Genomic DNA, 19,477 nt, shown 5'->3' on the forward strand with positions numbered 1-19,477 from the left:
TTATGTTTATCTTAACTTTCCAATTAAACAGTGATTAAATCATTCCTTTAGATGGCATTGATCTTTTGTGTGTAAACTCTCCTGGAGTTTAATATTAACCGATTTCTTGATAGTACTGTTGTACAGTTTAGTTCCTGGCTTTAAACAAAGTCAGTTATCTGAAAGTTCCGTCATCAATTTTCAACTCAAATGTATACGCGTTTTTTTGTAATTGTATTACTGTAATTCACCTGTTTATTATTTTATTACCTGCTATATTATATTACATGTCAATTATGTTATAACCATGCTGTAACTTTAAACATTATAATGCATTTAACTATTATGCTTGGTTTCCACTAGTACGCAACGCAAGTAATTTGACCAATCACGACGCTATGGATCATCATAAATCCAATTGTGATTGGTCAAATTATTTGCGTTGCTCTTACGTTCGTTGTGTTCTAGTGTGAACCAGGCGTTAACAAACAGCATCTTGATACATACATCGGTATAATGTTAGTATAACTTGTACTAACTATTTAATTCATTTTACTTAATTCATTCTAAACTCTAATACTATCTTATATCATATGGTATTCATCAATTATATTCAAAATATTTATAAATTGTATTCATATTATTATATTCATAATTCCCTCTGTGTTTTTAATATCTCTATGGGAAATATTCAAACTTACAAACCTCTAATAGTTTTTATATGTTTTAAATAAATCGTAGATTTTGTATACGATCAGAATAGTTGCTCCACTCCACCAAAAGATACCAAACTCCTGTTCGTAGCTATACTCTAGATTATAGTCCCAGAAATCATGATGTAAAAACATTGCATACATACATTCATGTATTCAAGTGTGTGTAACATTAGTAACCGGAAATATGTTTCACCTTTAATAGAAATTGGAATGTGAGGAAGTATGAGGTGCCATAAGCAGCAAAGGTGTAAGTGTAATAAAACAAGTGTCTGGGCTGTAAAATGTATTTTTAACGCACATACTCTTTTGCTGCTCATGGCGCCCCATAAGGAAGGGGATAACTTATGAAATAGAATAAGACAGTATAATAATAATAATTATACAGTAATCAGTACGCAATACAAACATTAGTAGAAACTACAAAAATATACTAACATTATTTTAATTAGTAAACATGTATATACTTAAGAATAATTAAGTTTAAATCTAAATAACATGAAATAGTTTTTAAAACCAGTCTTCGTTTATCATTGGTTCAATTGTGTTAGTCTGCGTAAGGTCACATGTTACACATACACCAATGATAGTTCTGTATATAAGTAAGTTCGGTATATGCAGTTTCCTAGGGTGCGTACGTTGGTTCTTTTTAAATAAACAACAGTGATATATATATTTTTGATTTAATGAATTGTTGTACTGTCTATAATGCTTGGTTCACACTAGAGACGCAAGCGCAACGTAAGTGATTTGGCCAATCACGAGCGATGGATTATTGGAACTCTCGTCTGTCATTGGTCAACTCGCTTACGTCCATGCATTGTGTCTCTAGTGAGAACTAAGCTTTAATGTCTACAGATGCGTCAAACTACTGCTTGTGACGTCACGAAGTACATAACAAAAGTAGACCAATCAGCTTGAGTCTCTCGGTGATTCCTCAAGCACGCTGACAGACTATGTAGATATTTACCCGCCAATATCTGAAAAAAAAACAAGTAGGCCTATTTGAATTGCTACATTATGATTGAAGTTAACTTGTTTTTATCTTTGATATGTTTCACATTCTTATATATATTTTAATTGAATAGTTGTGTTGATTTCATACATTCACTAAAATGTCGGCGCGCCTTTCAATCCATCGTTTGGTGGATTGAATAAGGTTCAAAATAAATTAATTGTAAAACTGTTTAAATTGCCTTAGATAAAGGTAAGCTTTATCAAACATGTTTAGCAGCAAAAAGTCAATAATCATTAATGTATTAGGTTTTCAAACCTAACCTAAGCAATTTTCCTAACCTAAGCAATTTTCCTAATTTATCATTAACATAAGATGACCATGTTTTGTAAATAAAGCCTCGCTTTTCACTTTAAGCACTTTATAAACTACTTTATCTTGAATTAATCAAAACGATAATATCGCTAGCCGGGTTATTTCATTATTCCAGAAACCTAAACAAAAAATACATCTATGAACTACCGCCGCCAACGCGAAGCTTTAGCTGAAATACAGTTTTGCATCATTGTGATCACGATTACGAACGATATACATAACACGTGTGCACAGTTTTCTTAGAAAGCACAGTATGCTATTAAAAGATATTGTCTGAAAAATTGCGCGCGAAACACCTGTTCATTAATATTAGCAATGTTTACGCCATGTTTGTTATTCAGTTAAATTAGATATAGGCACTGCGCAGGAGGTTAATGTGGTGTTGCAGGTTAAGCCTACTATCTGTAATATAAAGAGGTTTTGCGACACCGAAAGAGCTACCGTACCAGCACAATGGGTTATATCAGCGGTCATCGAATTGTTGGTAAGTAGGCCTAGTAAATGTATCCATTTTAACAACTATGGCATTATTACTATTGATTGTGACTTGGGTTCTTATTGGTTACACACATACTGTTGCTAACATAACATTAGGCTATCTCTATACATTAATCGTAAAATTTAATATATTAGAATATTATAAATTTTGGTGATTATTGTGATCACTTGATGTAAAATGAGTTGTTGTGTTCAGCTTTCCTTCTGCATCATCAGTGTGCAAACTGGAAAGTTGAAAAGAAGGTCTTTACTTTGATGGAGACCTAATAAGCCACGGTACGACTACCGTCTCGGACTAATACTTAGCCCGTACCTATTTCACATATAGTCGGTAGCTTGGTCGTCGTGCAGTACTGGTCCACCCATTTTCCATTCTCAGGTCTCAATGATAGACAGGCTTCTCCGTCTTTATATTTTCGAGGTTGTGAACTGTCCCAATCTGAAATAACAATTGTGATTTTTATTCATGCAGCTAGGCTCACTTTAAAGTGTAGGCCTATTAGACTGTGTGTAACAAAGGAAGAGTGGATTTCAGTTTTCTTACATTCATAGTCTGCAATACCCCGTCCATCTTGCCATTTCCAACCATTTTCTGGCGTGTATCGCAAGCCTGCATACGCTTTGTCGTTTTCCATTATGCTCGCAAAGTTAACAGAGAGAAAATCGTTTTCTTCCTGGCTGTGAATGTCTACTAGTGAACCTCCTATCTCTTGACATTTAGATGCCTGCTCTTCAAATGTATTTTTGGTTGATATGTAAATGTAGCAACTGTTCAGGTATCCGATCTCGCACTCTAAATTTAAAAAAAACAGTAACAATGTTTTACAAAAGATGTTACGCCTTAATGGATATGGTATTACGTTAAAAAAAAAAACCTACTGAGAGACTTGAAGTAAGACTGACCAATATAGTCGACCGTAAAAATGAACATAATTACGTACACGTTTGTCCATGATTTAAATGTAGATCAAATCATTTGTACTGATCACTCTCTGGTTAGATATCTTTATAAAGCTTTGGTCCCACTAGCAACGCAATGCAAGGACGTACGTAGATCACGTGATTGGTTAAATCGTTGCGCTTACGTCATTACTTTGCGACATAGTGGGAACCAATCTTTAAATTCTAACTAAACCTGATGGGCAGTACAACTAAACATTTTATACGATTCCTTAACATTTAAAGTATGATCCACACTGGTGGGTAATAGTATACGGACCTTCTACCGTTACAGAGAAAGAACACGATGCCGTTAGTAAACTTTCAACCAGTACCCCTTCACACGTCACAACTGTCGTTCCAATTGGAAACACTGCTCCTGGTGGATAGTTGCAAGTTACTGCTGCATGCCTCTCAAAGATTGGATCCACCAGCTGTGGTATACTATAAGTAACAATTTTGCCGAAGCTGCCTTGCTTGATTATTGTGGTGATGTCCGCCGTGCAAGATAATCTCAAAGGGTATACTTCTGTAAGCAAAAACAATATCCAGTCAGTCAAAAATGTACAACGATAAAAATGTTTCAGCAGATTTAATACTTTATCGTTTGAGACACTGTGTCCTCGCAGTCTTTGGCACGATATTGCATGCTGATAATCTTTATATGAATTTATTTAAATTTTAGATTTATTATAACCACTTACCAAGTTCACAAATCGCCCTGTTTTTAGAATCACAGCTGACATCTTTCCATTGGCCACTCGTTTTCATTGTTACGCAATTTTCATCTGAATCTCCGTTTGGTTCTCCAGATGCCCAGTCTTTGTTTAGGAACAGAAAGACGTTATTAAAGAAGCATTGGAAACTTGTGATTGGAGAGAAAAAACTAAAATAATCTGCACAACTTGTTAGCGATTTATAGGCCTACTTGGTGTAACGAAATGGAACTTACCTTGGAAGCCGATTTCTGTCAATATTGTATCATCAGCAATCCACTTCCACGCGTTCTCCATGTCGATGTCATTTAGACCGATAAATGCAGATGAACCTAGCAAATCGTTTTGAAGGACTGTGACGTGGTCCCTTTCTGCCTCTGAGTCTATGGATATCAAATCGGCGTTTTCTGCCATACACGAATCACGTGATGATTCAAAAACTTGCTTGGTAGTTATGAAGTTGTAGCAACTAAATTCGAAGGCTGTTTCGCAAGCTGAACAGTTTGAAAGAAGAAATACCAATAATGATGTTTCTATTAAAATGTGCTCATTGAACTTGGTGATCCGTAACCGGTATTTATAACTTACCAACAATGCTAACGCTAAATGAACACGTGGCTTGCTCTGATTCGTCAAATGTGGCTCTGCATGTGACGTATGTTTCACCAGTTAAAAACTCCGATCCAGATCTAGGCTCACACGTGACTTCCATTTCGCGATTGTTTGGATCAGTAGCTACTGGCGTGTCCCATGATGCAGTAGCGCCATTTACTCGTGGGTCTGTGTGGATGACAATGTCACCTGAACATGTCAAGTACGCATATGTAGTACCTGTAAACAATCGTCAAAAATACAAACGTTTAACGTATGGCTTAGGATAGCAATTGTTGTAATGCTGTCAACAGCTTTTTATATCATATCACGCTGTTGCACTCCTTTGTTCGGTTCGTCACCGTTGGCGTGCCATAGAATGTCACGTTGCAGCCACACATGTTTCAGGTGTAACGGAATTGCGTTTTATAGAAATAGAAGTAAAATAGTATCTATTAGATATCTCAACCTACTTGCTTCACAGATAGCTTCCGAGTCACGTGTGCAAAGGTTGTCACTCCATTGACCATCACTGAGGATAAATCCACAATCTTGGTTGTTAGAGTTGTCTGGTTCTCCTTCCTTCCAATCTATCAAATAAGTAGTAAAAGTAAAATTATGCAATCATTTCAAATGATTTAATATCTCGTTTAAAAACTGGCGGCGGCGGACTGTCGGAGTCCAATAGGCCAACTAACAGCGTTGCCGTTCTAAATAGCCTAGAATTCAACAATGAGTAACGATGGAAGCAGTGGGTTATTTTGATAACAGTTTTAGAACAGTAAGTGTGTTTTAAAGCAAATCTATTTTAGTCACATGTAAAACTGTTGGCGAGTCGATCTCCATTTATCCAAACCCAGTCTCCTTCAACTTCGCTATCTTCCATTCCAATTAGCATCGATACCACGCCTGGCATCTCCGTCTCAATTTCACTGGTGATGTACTCGTTCTCTTCCATTGTCTCAATCACCAATAGATCAGCTCCGATCTCCTGACATGCTGATCTCGACTCAGAAAACGTCCTCTTTTCGTTAATGAAAACGTAACAGTTGAATTGGAACCGGTTATCACACGCTGAATTGAGTATAAAATAGAAACAAGGTTATTGACCAAATACGTTTTAAATGTGGCAGAGAACTTATCTTCGAGTGTGGTAACGGTTAAGCTAGCTTGCTATAATGCACATATTGAAAAAGCTATTTGTGACACAGTGGAATTGGGGGGTCACACCATTCCCGGTGATAGTGGTTTTTCTGCTTGACCCTCTTCAGCACTCTGCTTCTATTGTGTTGTCTACTTATTTGTTTGCTTAAAGTAATACAACATGGTTTGTTGCTTTATATACAGTAATACCAGTTTACCTGTCACAGTTACTGGAAAGCTGCAAGAAACTTGAGTGCCATCTCTAGTTGCTACACACTCTACAGTGCTGTCTCCCAATGGAAACTCTGAATTTACGGCAGGATCGCAGGCGATGTCAAATTCTCGCTCGAGGATATCATCCACCACTGGAGATTCCCAAACAACTTTTGCAGACGATGTTCCTTCTCTGGCAAAAGCGGCAGCATTCGTTGGACATACTAAAATAGGCGTTGGTGCAACTAGTAAGGAAAAGATGTTTTATTAGAATGTTACCAATTGTACTGTTCATAATAAATAGTAAATTATTTATTTGTAGCTACTTAAAATGTCTGTATTTTAATAATTATTTATATCTTAGCCTGTTTCATATCTTCTTGAAAACTTACCTTCCACCGTGACCGTAAAAGAACAGTAAGCCGTAAGTATACTGCTTTCTGGAACACCCCCGCACGTGACAATGGAAGAACCAAGTGGAAATTCTGTTCCTGATTCTTGTTCACACGTTATCGTCACCTCGCGTTGCTGATCTGGATCTACCAACACTGGTGTACTGTAATCTACTAAACCAACAGTCTCACTTTCGCTGATTAGTTTTGTTAGGTCGTCTGGACAGGACAATTGCAGTTTTGGAATATCTATAATGAACAGGAAATTAGATTCTTTTTATTTCCCGTAAAAAGATCATCCATTTCATTATGCAGCCTACCTAATACAATCTAGTTTATTTGAATATGTTTGTGTGAGATGTTAACATTGTGCCGTCATACCCAATTCACAGATAACTCTGTTCTGTATGTCACAGCTGACATCTTTCCATTGGCCACTCGTTTTCATTGTGACGCAGTTTTCACCTGAATCTCCGTTTGGTTCCCCAGAGGCCCAGTCTACAAGAATAAAAGTGTATCACTTTGTAGCTTCTGCACACATCTTGTTAATATGAGTAAATGAATTGTACGATCCCACACACTACAGTATACTATGATTTGTAAATACAGACTGAGCTTTGTTTGCGAAAGACAGATGATGGTTTCGTCTATAGTTTAAAACAATAGAAACATTCTTTGTCTTGAAAGAAAAGACAATAGTTTGTAAAAGCCAAACAATTATTTGCCCAAAAAAAAGGTCAAACTATGCTATGTTGTTTACAAGAAATAGTAGTATGTCAGACGGTGCCCCGTAGATTGGACTAGTCTAATTTTGCTAAGGCTACACATTCCAGGTATCATAATCATAATCATTTTTTTTTTCAGTTTGAATGCAAATTTAATGAAAGCATTTACTACTAAATGAAGAATCTAAAAATTAATTAAATAAGTTGTGTGCAGAACAAACCTTGGAAATCATCTTGGTGGAATGTTAAACCGTCTATCCACTGCCACGTCCCTTCTTGATCGATGTCGTTCAGTCCAATTAATGCGGATGACCCAAGGTATTCGTTCTGAAGAAGAGAGATGTAGTCTCTTTCAGCTTCTGTTTCTATGCTTACAAGGTCCGCATTTTCCGCCTTGCACAGGTCACGTGAATCTTGAAAGGTCTTTTTAGAGGTCATGAACTTATAGCAACTTCCTTCAAACGTGGTTTCACAAACTGAAACAACACAACATATATTTGATTCTGTTTTATCGTTTACACTTTTGGGATCTTGTCACATGGTAATATCTGTGCCTAAAGTATTGTGTGGATATTGTACACGAATATGACGTTTCATGGCAGGTATTCGTAACTTACCAATAATTTCCACATTGAATGAACATATTGCTTGCTCTGAGTCCTCGTAAAGAGCTCTGCAAGTCACTGATGTAACACCAAGTAGAAAATCTGATCCAGAACTCGGTTCGCATTTTACCGTCATTTCACGATTATTCGGATCAACAAGGACTGGTGTATCCCATGATGCAGCTGCACCGGTAACGCTCGAATCTATTTCGATCCTGATGTCGCCTGGACAATCCATATATGCGTACATAGTATCTAAATAGGAAAACATTCCAACTTTCAAATATATCTGTACTATTGTAGCCTTTGGTCGATTTATTGTTTAAAATTGTATAAATTAGAATGATAGATCTATATATCTTACTTTTTTCACAAATAGATGGAAAATCTCTGCTGCACAGATTATCTGTCCATAAACCATCATCAAAAATTAACCCACAATCTTGGTCGTTCAGATTATCTGGTTCTCCTTCCTTCCAATCTGTTGACGGAAAAGCAAATATTTTTATCAGTATTTAATAGTAGTGCAATACACAGGAATAAGTAGACATCTTTTGATGCTCTCACTGGCTTTAACGAGTTGGAATTGTCTCTCTCAATCTCATGGGTTTACCTAAATTTTAAGACAAACAGTTCCTAAAACTTACTAATACTCAAAGGTTTGTGCGCGTAAACTGAAATTCTTTGCCTAGTACAAGTACATACACTAGGCAAGATAAGTTTTCCAAAGTTTGCTAGTGTAGACAAGTTAACACACTTGGCAAACTGTAGAAAGCAAATTTGCAGAAGTTGAAACGTGGACCATTTGAAAAACTCATTCGCGGAGGTTTGTCAACTAAGCGAATCAAATAATAGTATTTGTTGCCATGTGATCCTGCAGATGGAAAGTGACAGCCTCCAGTAACTTAGACAGACTCGAATTTGCAATCATAAGTTAGGTCAAGTTTGCTGTATCCCTAAAAGGCCTAATTAATAAGAAAACACAAATTTTCATATACTTTTAAACGCATCCTCTCCAACAATATCGCCATGAATCCATTTCCAAACACCTTCAACGTCTCTATCGTCCATTCCAATGTATACCATATTGGCATCTGGCACCTCATCAGTCATTCTAGATGTGATAAAAGAGTTCTCCTCTACAGAGTCAATAACAAGGAGGTCAGCTCCAATGTCTTGACATCCTGTTCTGGCTCTGGCAAACGTCATCTTTGACGTCACAAACACGTAACAGCTGAACTCTAGCCTAATATCGCATGCTACAACAAATCAATATGAAAATAAAATAGCATGATGGGTTCTTATAGGCCTAAAATTAGTACCGTACGGCATGGTGTGGTATATTATACAGTACTGTATTTTACGATTTCATTGATTTAACATAGAAATACTGTAGACTGTTGTTACTGAATGATAAAAGTTTTTACCTGTTACTATAACGGGAAAACTGCATGCTATCGTTAAACCATCTTCAAATGTTGCTGTACACGTGACGTTCGTTTCCATTAATTGGAATTGTGAATTCGCCTCCTGGTCGCAGACGATGTCAAAACTTTTGCCATTTGCGTCATCGATTATTGGAGATTCCCAAACGACTGCTGCAGACGAGGTTCCTTCTCTGGCAAAAGCAGTTGCTCTTTCTGGACACGTGATTGTTGGAATATACTCAACTTTAACGAAAGATCATTTTATATTATTAATCACACTTTCTGATATATAATATTTATAATCTTCTATAAAATGTATTAAAAAATGTTTATTATCATTGTTTTTAAGAAATCACTTGCCTTCTATCGTAACCGAAAAAGAACAAAACACAGTAATAATGCTGCCAGCCGGGACAGCACCACACGTCACATTTGTCACACCGATGTCAAATGTCATTCCAGATGGAGTGGTACAATCTATTGATAGATCTCTTTTCTCTGAATCTACTAATTGAGGATCACTATAATAGACAATCTTTCCCGATTTGCTTTGACTAACTTGTTCCTGTATATCACTCGGACATTGCAAACGTAGGTTTGACATCTCTGAAAGAATTTGGAAAACAAATCACAAATGGCCTAAAAGAAGCCTATGTATATCTAATACTTTTATTAGAAATGATTATAATTACTTTATTTAACTTGCATAACTGACCAACAATGGCCACGAATGATGAACTTGCATATTGTATGATTGTTGTATTACGTAATATACGAAAATTTGAAGACGAAATCGGAATAAATAATAGCACCGGAAATTTGGCGCAATCGTTCATTCTTAATGACTATTTTTACGTAACTAACCGATTATGGTGACATGGAAGCTGTTACTGTTAGACGCCTCATGAATATGTATAAACGTATGATTATTACGTTTGAAACGAAACCTGACTACATTATAGCGATGAAGGTAAAGAATATGAAAAACGAGTTATAATAAAATCACAAGCAACTAATTAAAATTGTATTATAAGTAATACAGTATGCTGACTGGATAGTGATCTGCGAAACATTTGTGACTTTTTATTTAAATAATTGGTTTAACTTTAAAATAATTGAAACCTACGTAGGCTTCCTACCTAATTCACATATCGCTCTGTTTTGTGCGTCACATTGAACATCTTTCCATTGCCCACTTGTTTTCATAAGAACGCAATCTTCGCCTGGATCTTTGTTATTTGGTTCTCCTGATGCCCAGTCTTGAAAGAGAAAATCAGATTTGAAAAAAATGTGGTTTTGTAAACGTAGTTTTTATACAAAAATAAAATTTTGAACAAATAAATATTTTTATAAAGCTTTTAAGAGTGAGAAGTATAATGAAAGAGAACAATTCTCGTTTGAGTAGTTTCAATTTCATCTTTTATTTAGCTACAACAGGAAAATGAACTCCAAATAGACTCAGAGGCAGGGCATACCATACCATAATATGTATTTCCAACGTAAGTTTGAGTACGTCAGACTTCTTTTGTCGAATAAGCTGGGTAGGCGCAATGAGCTTGAACGGTGTCGCGCTTTGGCCCTCCAACAGTTGCAATAGGCCCTTAACATTTGTTACCCAATATATACCCCTTATTAAATTCTGAGGCAATATGTGTCACCTTGAAACTGATCTTGCAATAAGGAACCACCGTCAATCCATGTCCATGACCCCTCAGTGTCGATGTCATTCAATCCGATTAGTGCAGACGATTGAAACGTCTCGTATTGAACGTTCAGAACAAAGTCCCTTTCTTTCTCGGTCTCTATAGTGACGAAATCAGCATCGTCTGCTCTGCACAGATCTCGTGATTGTTGGAACGTTTGCTTAGAACTTATTAATTTGTAACAACTCGCTTCGAATGATATGTCGCAAACTAAATGAAATGATGAAAAATGCTAGTGTAGTAACATTCATGCCGGAGAAAAAAAATTAAAGTATTGCTGTACAAAGTACAAACTATTAAATCTTGTATTTAAAGTTTAGGTTGCATTCGTACATCATGCGCAATAGTTGTTGATTATAAAATATAATTACTTATTTCTTATTACTTAACAAATACTCACCGAAGACATCAACATTAAATGAACATAACGCTTCCTCTGATTCGTCAAATGTTGCTCTACACGTCACTATCGTTTGACCAATCAAAAACTCCGAACCAGTGCTGGGTTCGCAAATCACTTGCATCTCGCGATTGTAAAGATCATTCACTACTGGTGTATCCCATGATGCAGTAGTACCAGTCACCAATTTGTCAACATAAACTGCAACATGCTTTGGACATTGCATGTAAGCATATGTAGTTTCTAGAAATAGAAATGCGAAAATAAGTATTTAACATTGGTATTATTTTGTGCATCACTTATGAATATCGTATAAGTATTATATAAAGACAAAATTCAAATCTAATAATATGGAGCGTTCGATTTGCAACAAGCTATACATACATACACCACATAATTCATTTCATAGCTGGTGTTCACATGATGCGTTCATTTAAACAATTTAATTGAGGGGAGAGTTGCTAAACTAAATTACGTAAGGCTATTTCATCCGTACTGGCTAGCTAACTGTTCTTACTTTTCTCACAGATAGATTCAATATTTCTGTTGCACAGATTATCACTCCATTGACCATCTTGAAGGATCACACCGCAGTCTTGATTATCATCATTATCTGGTTCTCCAGCTTTCCAATCTATAACATAATATATATTTTCATTTTATATAATCATTGTTAAATCAAACCTTACAGAATACTGTTTTTCTTGTTTTTTTAGGGTTTTTTTTTTGCTACAATTATTTACTAATAAAATATTTGGTAACGTGATGTGATGCGATCATCAACATACGATGGCACAAAAAAAAAGAAGACACTAGCCGGGGGAAAAGGGACTACCATCTTACAAAGGTAAGATACTAGTAATGATGTATTACATTAATTTGCAGTACGAAAAAGGAAATGACAATAACCTTTATAATCTGTTAGTAGAACAGAAGTTTAAAAAAATTTGAAAAATCACGAAGACGACTAGATTACTTAACTATAAAAGGTGTAATACCAAATCACAGTATTTAGTTGAGGTTTCTTTAGTTTTATTATTATTGCAAGCTAAATTAAATCCATTAAAGGGCAATGTGTTATGTTATAACACTATGGCCAGTCCATATACTTTATAGTGAACATCCATATTAAAGGAACACTTGTTTGGGTCATCAAGGTGTCTCCGTAATATTTATTTAAAACTTACTTAGATAGTCATCACCAACATTTTCACCATTGATCCATCTCCAGTCGCCTTCAGTGGCCTTGTCATCCATCCCAAAATATACAAAAACTGCCTTTGGAAACTCAATGGCTAGTCTGTCCGTTATAAATGTGTTTTCGTTGATTGAATCAATCACCAAAAGATCTGCTCCAATAGCCTGGCACGCTTCTCTTGAATCCGAAAACTTTCGCAGTTCTTTCATGAAGACGTAACAGCTGAACTCGAATCGTATGTCACAAGCTAAGAGTATAAGATCAATAGGCGTATATTGGTGAAAATCCAAATGCCTCATCGTTATATACCGACTGCAGTCTCCTAGGTTCTACGACATTAGCCCGATCGTTCGGGTGTTTCGACGTAGCCAATGCTATAGTAACATTTAATTAACAATACATACATTTCATAACTTACCTGTCACAACTACTAGAAAACTACAAGACGTTGAAGCACCGTCTGTTGATGATGCTACACACGTGACATTAGTCTCACCCAATGAGAACTCTGAATACATATCGTGACTGCAGACGATATCAAACGATCTTCCAAGAACGTCATTTACTACTGGGCTATCCCAAGAGACCTCGGCAGACGACTTTCCTTCTCTTGCAAATGCAGTTTCCTTTAAAGGGCATGTCATTGATGGAGTATCGGACACTGAGGGTGGAAAAAAAGAATTTAACTTTTGTTATCAAATTGGTATCTAGTTTACTCTAGTTCAGTCTTAAAGTCAATTTAAAGCATGTTGATTAAAATATATAAATATGAATATTTTGTAGCGAGGTTGAGTAGGTTTTGAGTTGACATGCAAGTGATCGTTTCCAATGATAAAATCACGCTATCGATGCGTGGTTGATAATCGTAATTGTGTTATGATATTTGGGAAGTACTAGATCGAACATACCTTCTACAGTCACTTCAAATGAACAAAAAACTTCAAGTATACTTTGTTCCGGTGTCCCAGTACACGTCACATTAGTTGTACCAATTGGAAAGAAGGTTCCAGAAGGAGGGCTACATGTTGCTGCCAGCGCACGAGGATCGTTGATAAGATCAGGATCATCGTATTCAACAATTCCACCTGATGCAGTTTGACTTATGAGTATATTGTTGTTACTTGGACATAACATCCGCAATATATTGAGTTCTGTAGTATAAATTGAGTACTATTAGTTTGGTTTAATAATTAGTTGAAATATATTTTGATTTGAATATTATGTTGGGTCAATGATCTTCTGACGGTTTTACAGGAATATAACCAGTACTTGTAATGAACACCCGAGTAAAAATCCTTCTTCATATTTATCGCTATCACAGAAGAGATGGCTATAGAACAGTTTTTTACTTTCTTATGACATATCCACATTACATTCTTTAAATGTTGCAAGTTGGTAATCATCTAGTCTAGGGTCTACAGCATAATGACAATATTGACCACCCCAATGCGTAGATGAAGTCACAACTTACATAGGTCTAACCAAGCCATCCATCCATAATTATGAGACCATCCATGCTTAGGCTTAGTTATGTAATCGCCCGGGTAAGTTGTTTCGACCCACCAAAGTTAGAGGTAGGCTAGTTGTTGCCATTAAGCCAACCTGCGTAAATAAATAAGACTGCTACAGTAGGCTTCCTACCTAATTCACATATCGCTCTGTTCTGTGCGTCACATTGAACATCTTTCCATTGCCCACTTGTTTTCATAAGAACGCAATCTTCACCCGGATCTTTGTTATTTGGTTCTTCTGATGCCCAGTCTATTTTCCCAAACAGAAAGCAGTACATAATATTATGATGTAACTGTAATTAAATCGAATAATGTTTGATAAACAATTGGAACTTTCGGAATAAACAATTCACAACATGAACAGACCTTGGAAGTCATCTTGTAACAGTGGTGAACCATCAATCCATTGCCACGAGTTCTCCACATCAATATCATTCAGACCAATTAAAGCAGACGAACTAAATTGATCATTTTGATGGACAGAGACAAAGTCTCTCTCGGCTTCTGATTCTATTGCAACAAAGTCAGCATTACGTACTCTGCATAGATCACGTGACTTTTCAAACGTCTGCTTGGAGTTTATGAACTCGTAACAACTTGACATGAATGCTATATCACAAACTGAAAAAATGAACAAATTGTCAACCATGTTTATTGATTGTGGTAGTTGCTTTCTTTTATAAACTAAAGAAACAACTGTAAAGTAAACGAGTCAGACTAATCATTATGTAATAATGTCGTCACATTGCGTAACAATGACGTAACGTACCCGTAACTTGAACATTGAATGAGCATGTAGCTTGTTCAGACTGTTCGTACATTGCTCTACACTTAACAGATGTTACACCAGTTAGAAACTCTGATCCAGAACTTGGTTCACATGCTACTTGTAGTTCCCGGTTGTTTGGATCAGTAACGACCGGGGCATCCCATGATGCAGTAGTTCCTGTCACCGTTTGATCGATGTGTACTTCAACGTCAGCAGGACAATTCATGAATGCATGTTCAGTACCTATTCATATATCTTGTAAAGTTAGTATATGTCTACCTAAATCGTGATCATTGCGCATACTTAACAATAATAATTTCAGTTACACTGATTTCATCGTTTCAGTGTTTTATTTGCGCATGCGCATTATGATCGTTATCCTATATTTATTGAGTCTATATAGGCCCGGCTTCCGTATATTTTTGATTTCGTCACTTACTTGTTTCACAAATGGATGTACGTTCTTTTGAACAAAGATTGTCAGTCCACTGTCCATCGCTGAATATCAATCCGCAGTCTTGGTTATTTAAATTGTCTGGTTCTCCAGATTTCCAATCTGTTATTAAACACATAGTGTGTTACTGGCCAAGGTAGATTGGAAAATGAAGGGAAGATTCGTGACTACTAGACTACTCAAAGTTAAATATAAACTCAATTTTACATTTTCACACTTTTTTATGTAAAAAACATAAACTCTTACGAGTAAATGAGTCTGCCACGTGTTCACCGTTGCTCCAGATCCAGTCTCCTTCCGCCAGAATGTCATCCATGCCAATGTAGATTGACCCAGAATCAGGTAGTTCAGACACTAGTTTGGAGACTATGTACTCGTTCTCCTCGAGTGATTCAATGACCAATAGCTCAGCACCAATCTCTTGACATGCAGCTTTTGAATCAAAGAATGTTTTCTTGGCATCCATGAACACGTAACACTTTGTCCCAAACCTATTCTCGCAAGCTGAAAAAGTTCGGAAAAATTAGGAATTAATAGACCGCATTTTGCCAAGATGGCAAAAGATTTAAAATCTTCCCCGTACAATTACGGTCATTTTTCCAATAGCAAACATTTTTGTATAACGGAATCATGTACAAATCACTCTATTTGTTGGTAATAATAATATTCACTTTCATAGTCACTTGTTGAAAAAAATTAGGTTAAAGTGGACCTACTCATTTTGGCCTTATTAAAAGTTCAGAATCTTCATTTCAGAAAACATACAATACAAATACAAATCTTCAATAATATTACAAAAAAATAATAATATTTCGTAATATCGTACCTGTAACCGTTGCGAAAAAACTACAAGATGCCATTACTCCATCGTCTGCTTGTCCTACACACGTGACATTTGTATTACCCAGAGGAAATTGCGAGTTCGCCTCAGGTTCGCAGACGACATCAAAAGTTCTTCCTACTGTGTCGTTCACTGTAGGATTTTCCCAAGTTACCTCTGCGGACACTGTGCCTTCTCTAGCGAAGGCAGTTGCTCTCGAAGGACATGTCATTGTTGGTGGTGGTGGTTCTATTATAAAAATGACATGGGTACCGGTTGTAACAGTAAAGGATGTTGTAAAAGTACGACGACTATTTTGTTTCATTCTGAAAACATAGCTAAATATGTAAAACTAATTACCTAGAAATGAGCAAAGTGTTTAGGCTTGTAAATATCTTCAGCCCTGGCCCGAGCCAATAGTGAACATATAACATTGGAAATTGGAAATAATGTAAACACTTACGGCCTTCTACTATTATTGTGTAAGAGCATGTTGCCACTAAGATACTTTGGTCCGGCATACCCATACACGACACATTGTAAGTACCCAGTTCAACTAGCATCTCAAGAGTGACGTCACAAGTAATATGTGCCTTTCGTTCCTGTGGATCTATCAGCTCTGGTAATGTATAGTTGAAGTTTGGCATTCCCGTAGTTGGGGACAGATGAGTGACGACGTCATTTGGGCATAAGAGACGTAAGCCATAAAGTCCTTCGACAAAAGTTTACAAAAAAGTGTTTGATTATGCAGCTGTCATTAGATACAGTTTAACTGACTATCGCAAGTCATTGAGATACAAGACTATGTGTATTAAATACTTCGATATGTTTGTATTTAGTAGTTTAATGAAACTGATAAATGAAATAATGCTAATTTATCACAATTTTCAGACAATGCTGGACATTATGTTCAGTAGGTTTGCTAACTTATCAAAGAGAAATTTAGTATATCAATTAGTAATACATTGACTAAACACATACCAGCTTCACAAATAGCTCTATTTTTAGCATTACAATCCACGCTTCTCCATTGGCCATTCGTTTTCATTGTGACGCAATTTTCACTAGCGTCACTGTTTGGTTCGCCCGACGCCCAATCTATCGTAACAATAAAATGATTTTTGTGATAATGCATAAATCTTTTTAAAAAATCACAATTGAATATGTCTGATATTAAATGCAGTTTCAAAAGTCATTTAAGGTTAGAAATTTGTAACAAACCTTGGAATTCCTCTTGTAGCAGTGGTGAGCCATCAATCCAATTCAAAGAACTATCCACACCATTTAAACCAATTAAAGCAGACGAACCTAATTGGTCGTTTTGATGGATAGAGATATAATCTCTCTCAGGTTCTGATTTTATGGAAGCCAAATCAGCATTTTCTGCTTGGCAAGAGTCGCGAGCATCTTCAAATATTTGCTTTGATTGACTAAACTTGTAGCAACTATTTTCAAATGCATTCTCGCAAACTAAATAAATGAAATAGCTAAATTAGACGATATTATACTCATCAATATTCATATGCCAATATGACACTTATTCAGCGTAACATTTATGTGTTACTTAAATGATTATATCATCCTCTTGGGCTCCAGTATTGTCTTGCTAATTTTCATTTATCATAGTTGAAGTGGACGAAGAGTTTCTACATTTTATGCTGCAGCTCTCTGGAGATGCTGTAGTAACTTGAGTGATAACAGCCCATTGTAACAACCTAGTTACAGTAGGCCTGCAGAAACGTCTAAATTTTCATAAATATCAGAATAATTGTGATTGGTTTTTATCATCTTACCAACAACGTCCACGTGTAATGAGCACAGCGCTTGCTCTGATTGGTTAAACATTGCTCGACACGTCACTTTAGTTTGACCAATTTGAAATTCCGAACCAGATTTTGGTTCACACGTCACTTGCATATCCCGGTTGTTCGGATCAGTCACGTTTGGTGTATCCCACGATGCAGTTGCACCGTTTACACTTGGAGCAGCGTAAACTAAAACGTCACGTGGGCAGTCCATGAAAGCATACGACGTGCCTATATAGGGAAAAAAATAAGTCCTATATATCATTTAATATAAGAAATAATACTTAAAATTGGACTATTTAACTTGTGCATTGTTGCAGAACCATTACAGCATAAAAAAGTCCAAGTTTAAAGAATTTTTGTTACTTGTTTCGCAGATAGCTCGCATTTCTTTTGAGCACACGTGTTCACTCCATTCGCCATCGTCATGAATCAAACCACAGTTATGGTCGGCGTCACCATCTGGTTGTCCTGTTTTCCAATCTGGAAATAAAGGCATGCATTTATGTTTGTGTTGTTTGTTTAGTCTCGGAATAACTTGATTGGTTCGGAAGGTTAGGCTCATGATGTTGTCTATTTAGATATGTCAAGATATTGAAGAGCGTATCTAAACTGTTAGAAACCCTCAAGTTCTTGTAAAAAGGGTACCCCCTCACTGCAATTACACACACATTCCTTTGGTGTTGAGGTTACCATTTGGTCTGACGCGAAGGCAACGTAACGCAATTACTCACTTGTGAATGAGCCATCCACGTAAGTGCCATCAGTCCATGTCCATACTCCATCGCCATCACTCTGCATCCCAATAAAAGCTGCATCAACGCCAAGCATCTCAATTGCCATTTCTGACATCACGAACGAATTCTCTTCGAGGGAGTTAATCTCCAGAAGATCTGCTCCAATCGCTTGACACGCTTCTTTTGATTCGGTAAATGTTCTCTTTTCATTTAAAAAGACATAACAGTTCGATTCCAATCTGTTATCACATGCTAAAATAATAATCAGGAGATGTTTATTTATTATATGCATTGCTTTTTTTTTCATTGTTGAATCTTCTACATTTTACGCTTGAAATGTTGTCGGTTTCGGCCTCTCATAAGACCATTGTAATTTATTTTTACTAGAGAGCCGTAACTGTTTTATAATATAATAATAAGTTATATATATAACTATGTTGGAAAACATTCAAACCTGTAACAGTAGCTATAAAATCACATGACGCCGTTTCGCCGTCTTCTGCGGTTGCTACACACGTGACATTGCTGTTACCCAATGGAAATTCTGAATTTGTTTTGGGTTGACAGACGATATCGAATGTTCTACTCATGGTATCGTTAATTACTGGAGTATCCCATGATACTTTAGCAGTTAATGCGCCTTCTCGGGCAAAAGCCGATGCTCCTGGACATGTGATAATAGGGAATTCTGCAACTGTAAGATTAAAATAAGATACTTTTAATATAGCGATATAATACGCTAATGCTTGGTTCCCACTAGAGACGTAAGCGCAACGTAAGTGATTTGACCAATCACAAGCGATGGATTA

At 36.4% G+C, this 19,477-nt stretch overlaps 2 protein-coding genes across 2 annotated transcripts; both read right to left on the reverse strand.

The window, feature by feature from the left end:
- Positions 1-732: 732 nt before the first annotated feature.
- Positions 733-13,083, reverse strand: LOC144835400 (macrophage mannose receptor 1-like). The gene is made up of 24 exons (XM_078690485.1): positions 12,991-13,083; positions 12,562-12,819; positions 11,892-12,008; positions 11,375-11,617; positions 10,930-11,184; positions 10,411-10,530; positions 9,632-9,877; positions 9,272-9,514; positions 8,843-9,103; positions 8,209-8,325; positions 7,857-8,162; positions 7,461-7,715; positions 6,896-7,012; positions 6,515-6,763; positions 6,128-6,367; positions 5,583-5,840; positions 5,240-5,356; positions 4,764-5,006; positions 4,412-4,669; positions 4,164-4,280; positions 3,740-3,988; positions 3,065-3,313; positions 2,834-2,959; positions 733-1,672 (listed from the first exon to the last, which is right to left on the reverse strand). Exons 2-24 carry the CDS (start codon positions 12,779-12,781, stop codon positions 1,659-1,661), a joined length of 4,620 nt encoding a protein of 1,539 aa, XP_078546611.1. The 5' UTR covers positions 12,782-12,819; positions 12,991-13,083; the 3' UTR covers positions 733-1,658.
- A 1,349-nt stretch (positions 13,084-14,432) lies between these two features.
- Positions 14,433-15,384, reverse strand: LOC144835401 (CD209 antigen-like protein C). The gene is made up of 3 exons (XM_078690486.1): positions 15,292-15,384; positions 14,853-15,095; positions 14,433-14,704 (listed from the first exon to the last, which is right to left on the reverse strand). The coding sequence occupies exons 2-3, from the start codon at positions 15,076-15,078 to the stop codon at positions 14,433-14,435; spliced, it is 498 nt and encodes a 165-aa protein (XP_078546612.1). The 5' UTR covers positions 15,079-15,095; positions 15,292-15,384.
- Between the last annotated feature and the right edge of the window lie 4,093 nt (positions 15,385-19,477).

Source organism: Antedon bifida, chromosome 2 (assembly GCF_963402885.1).
Source record: "Antedon bifida chromosome 2, ecAntBifi1.1, whole genome shotgun sequence".
Classification (NCBI taxonomy): domain Eukaryota; kingdom Metazoa; phylum Echinodermata; class Crinoidea; order Comatulida; family Antedonidae; genus Antedon; species Antedon bifida.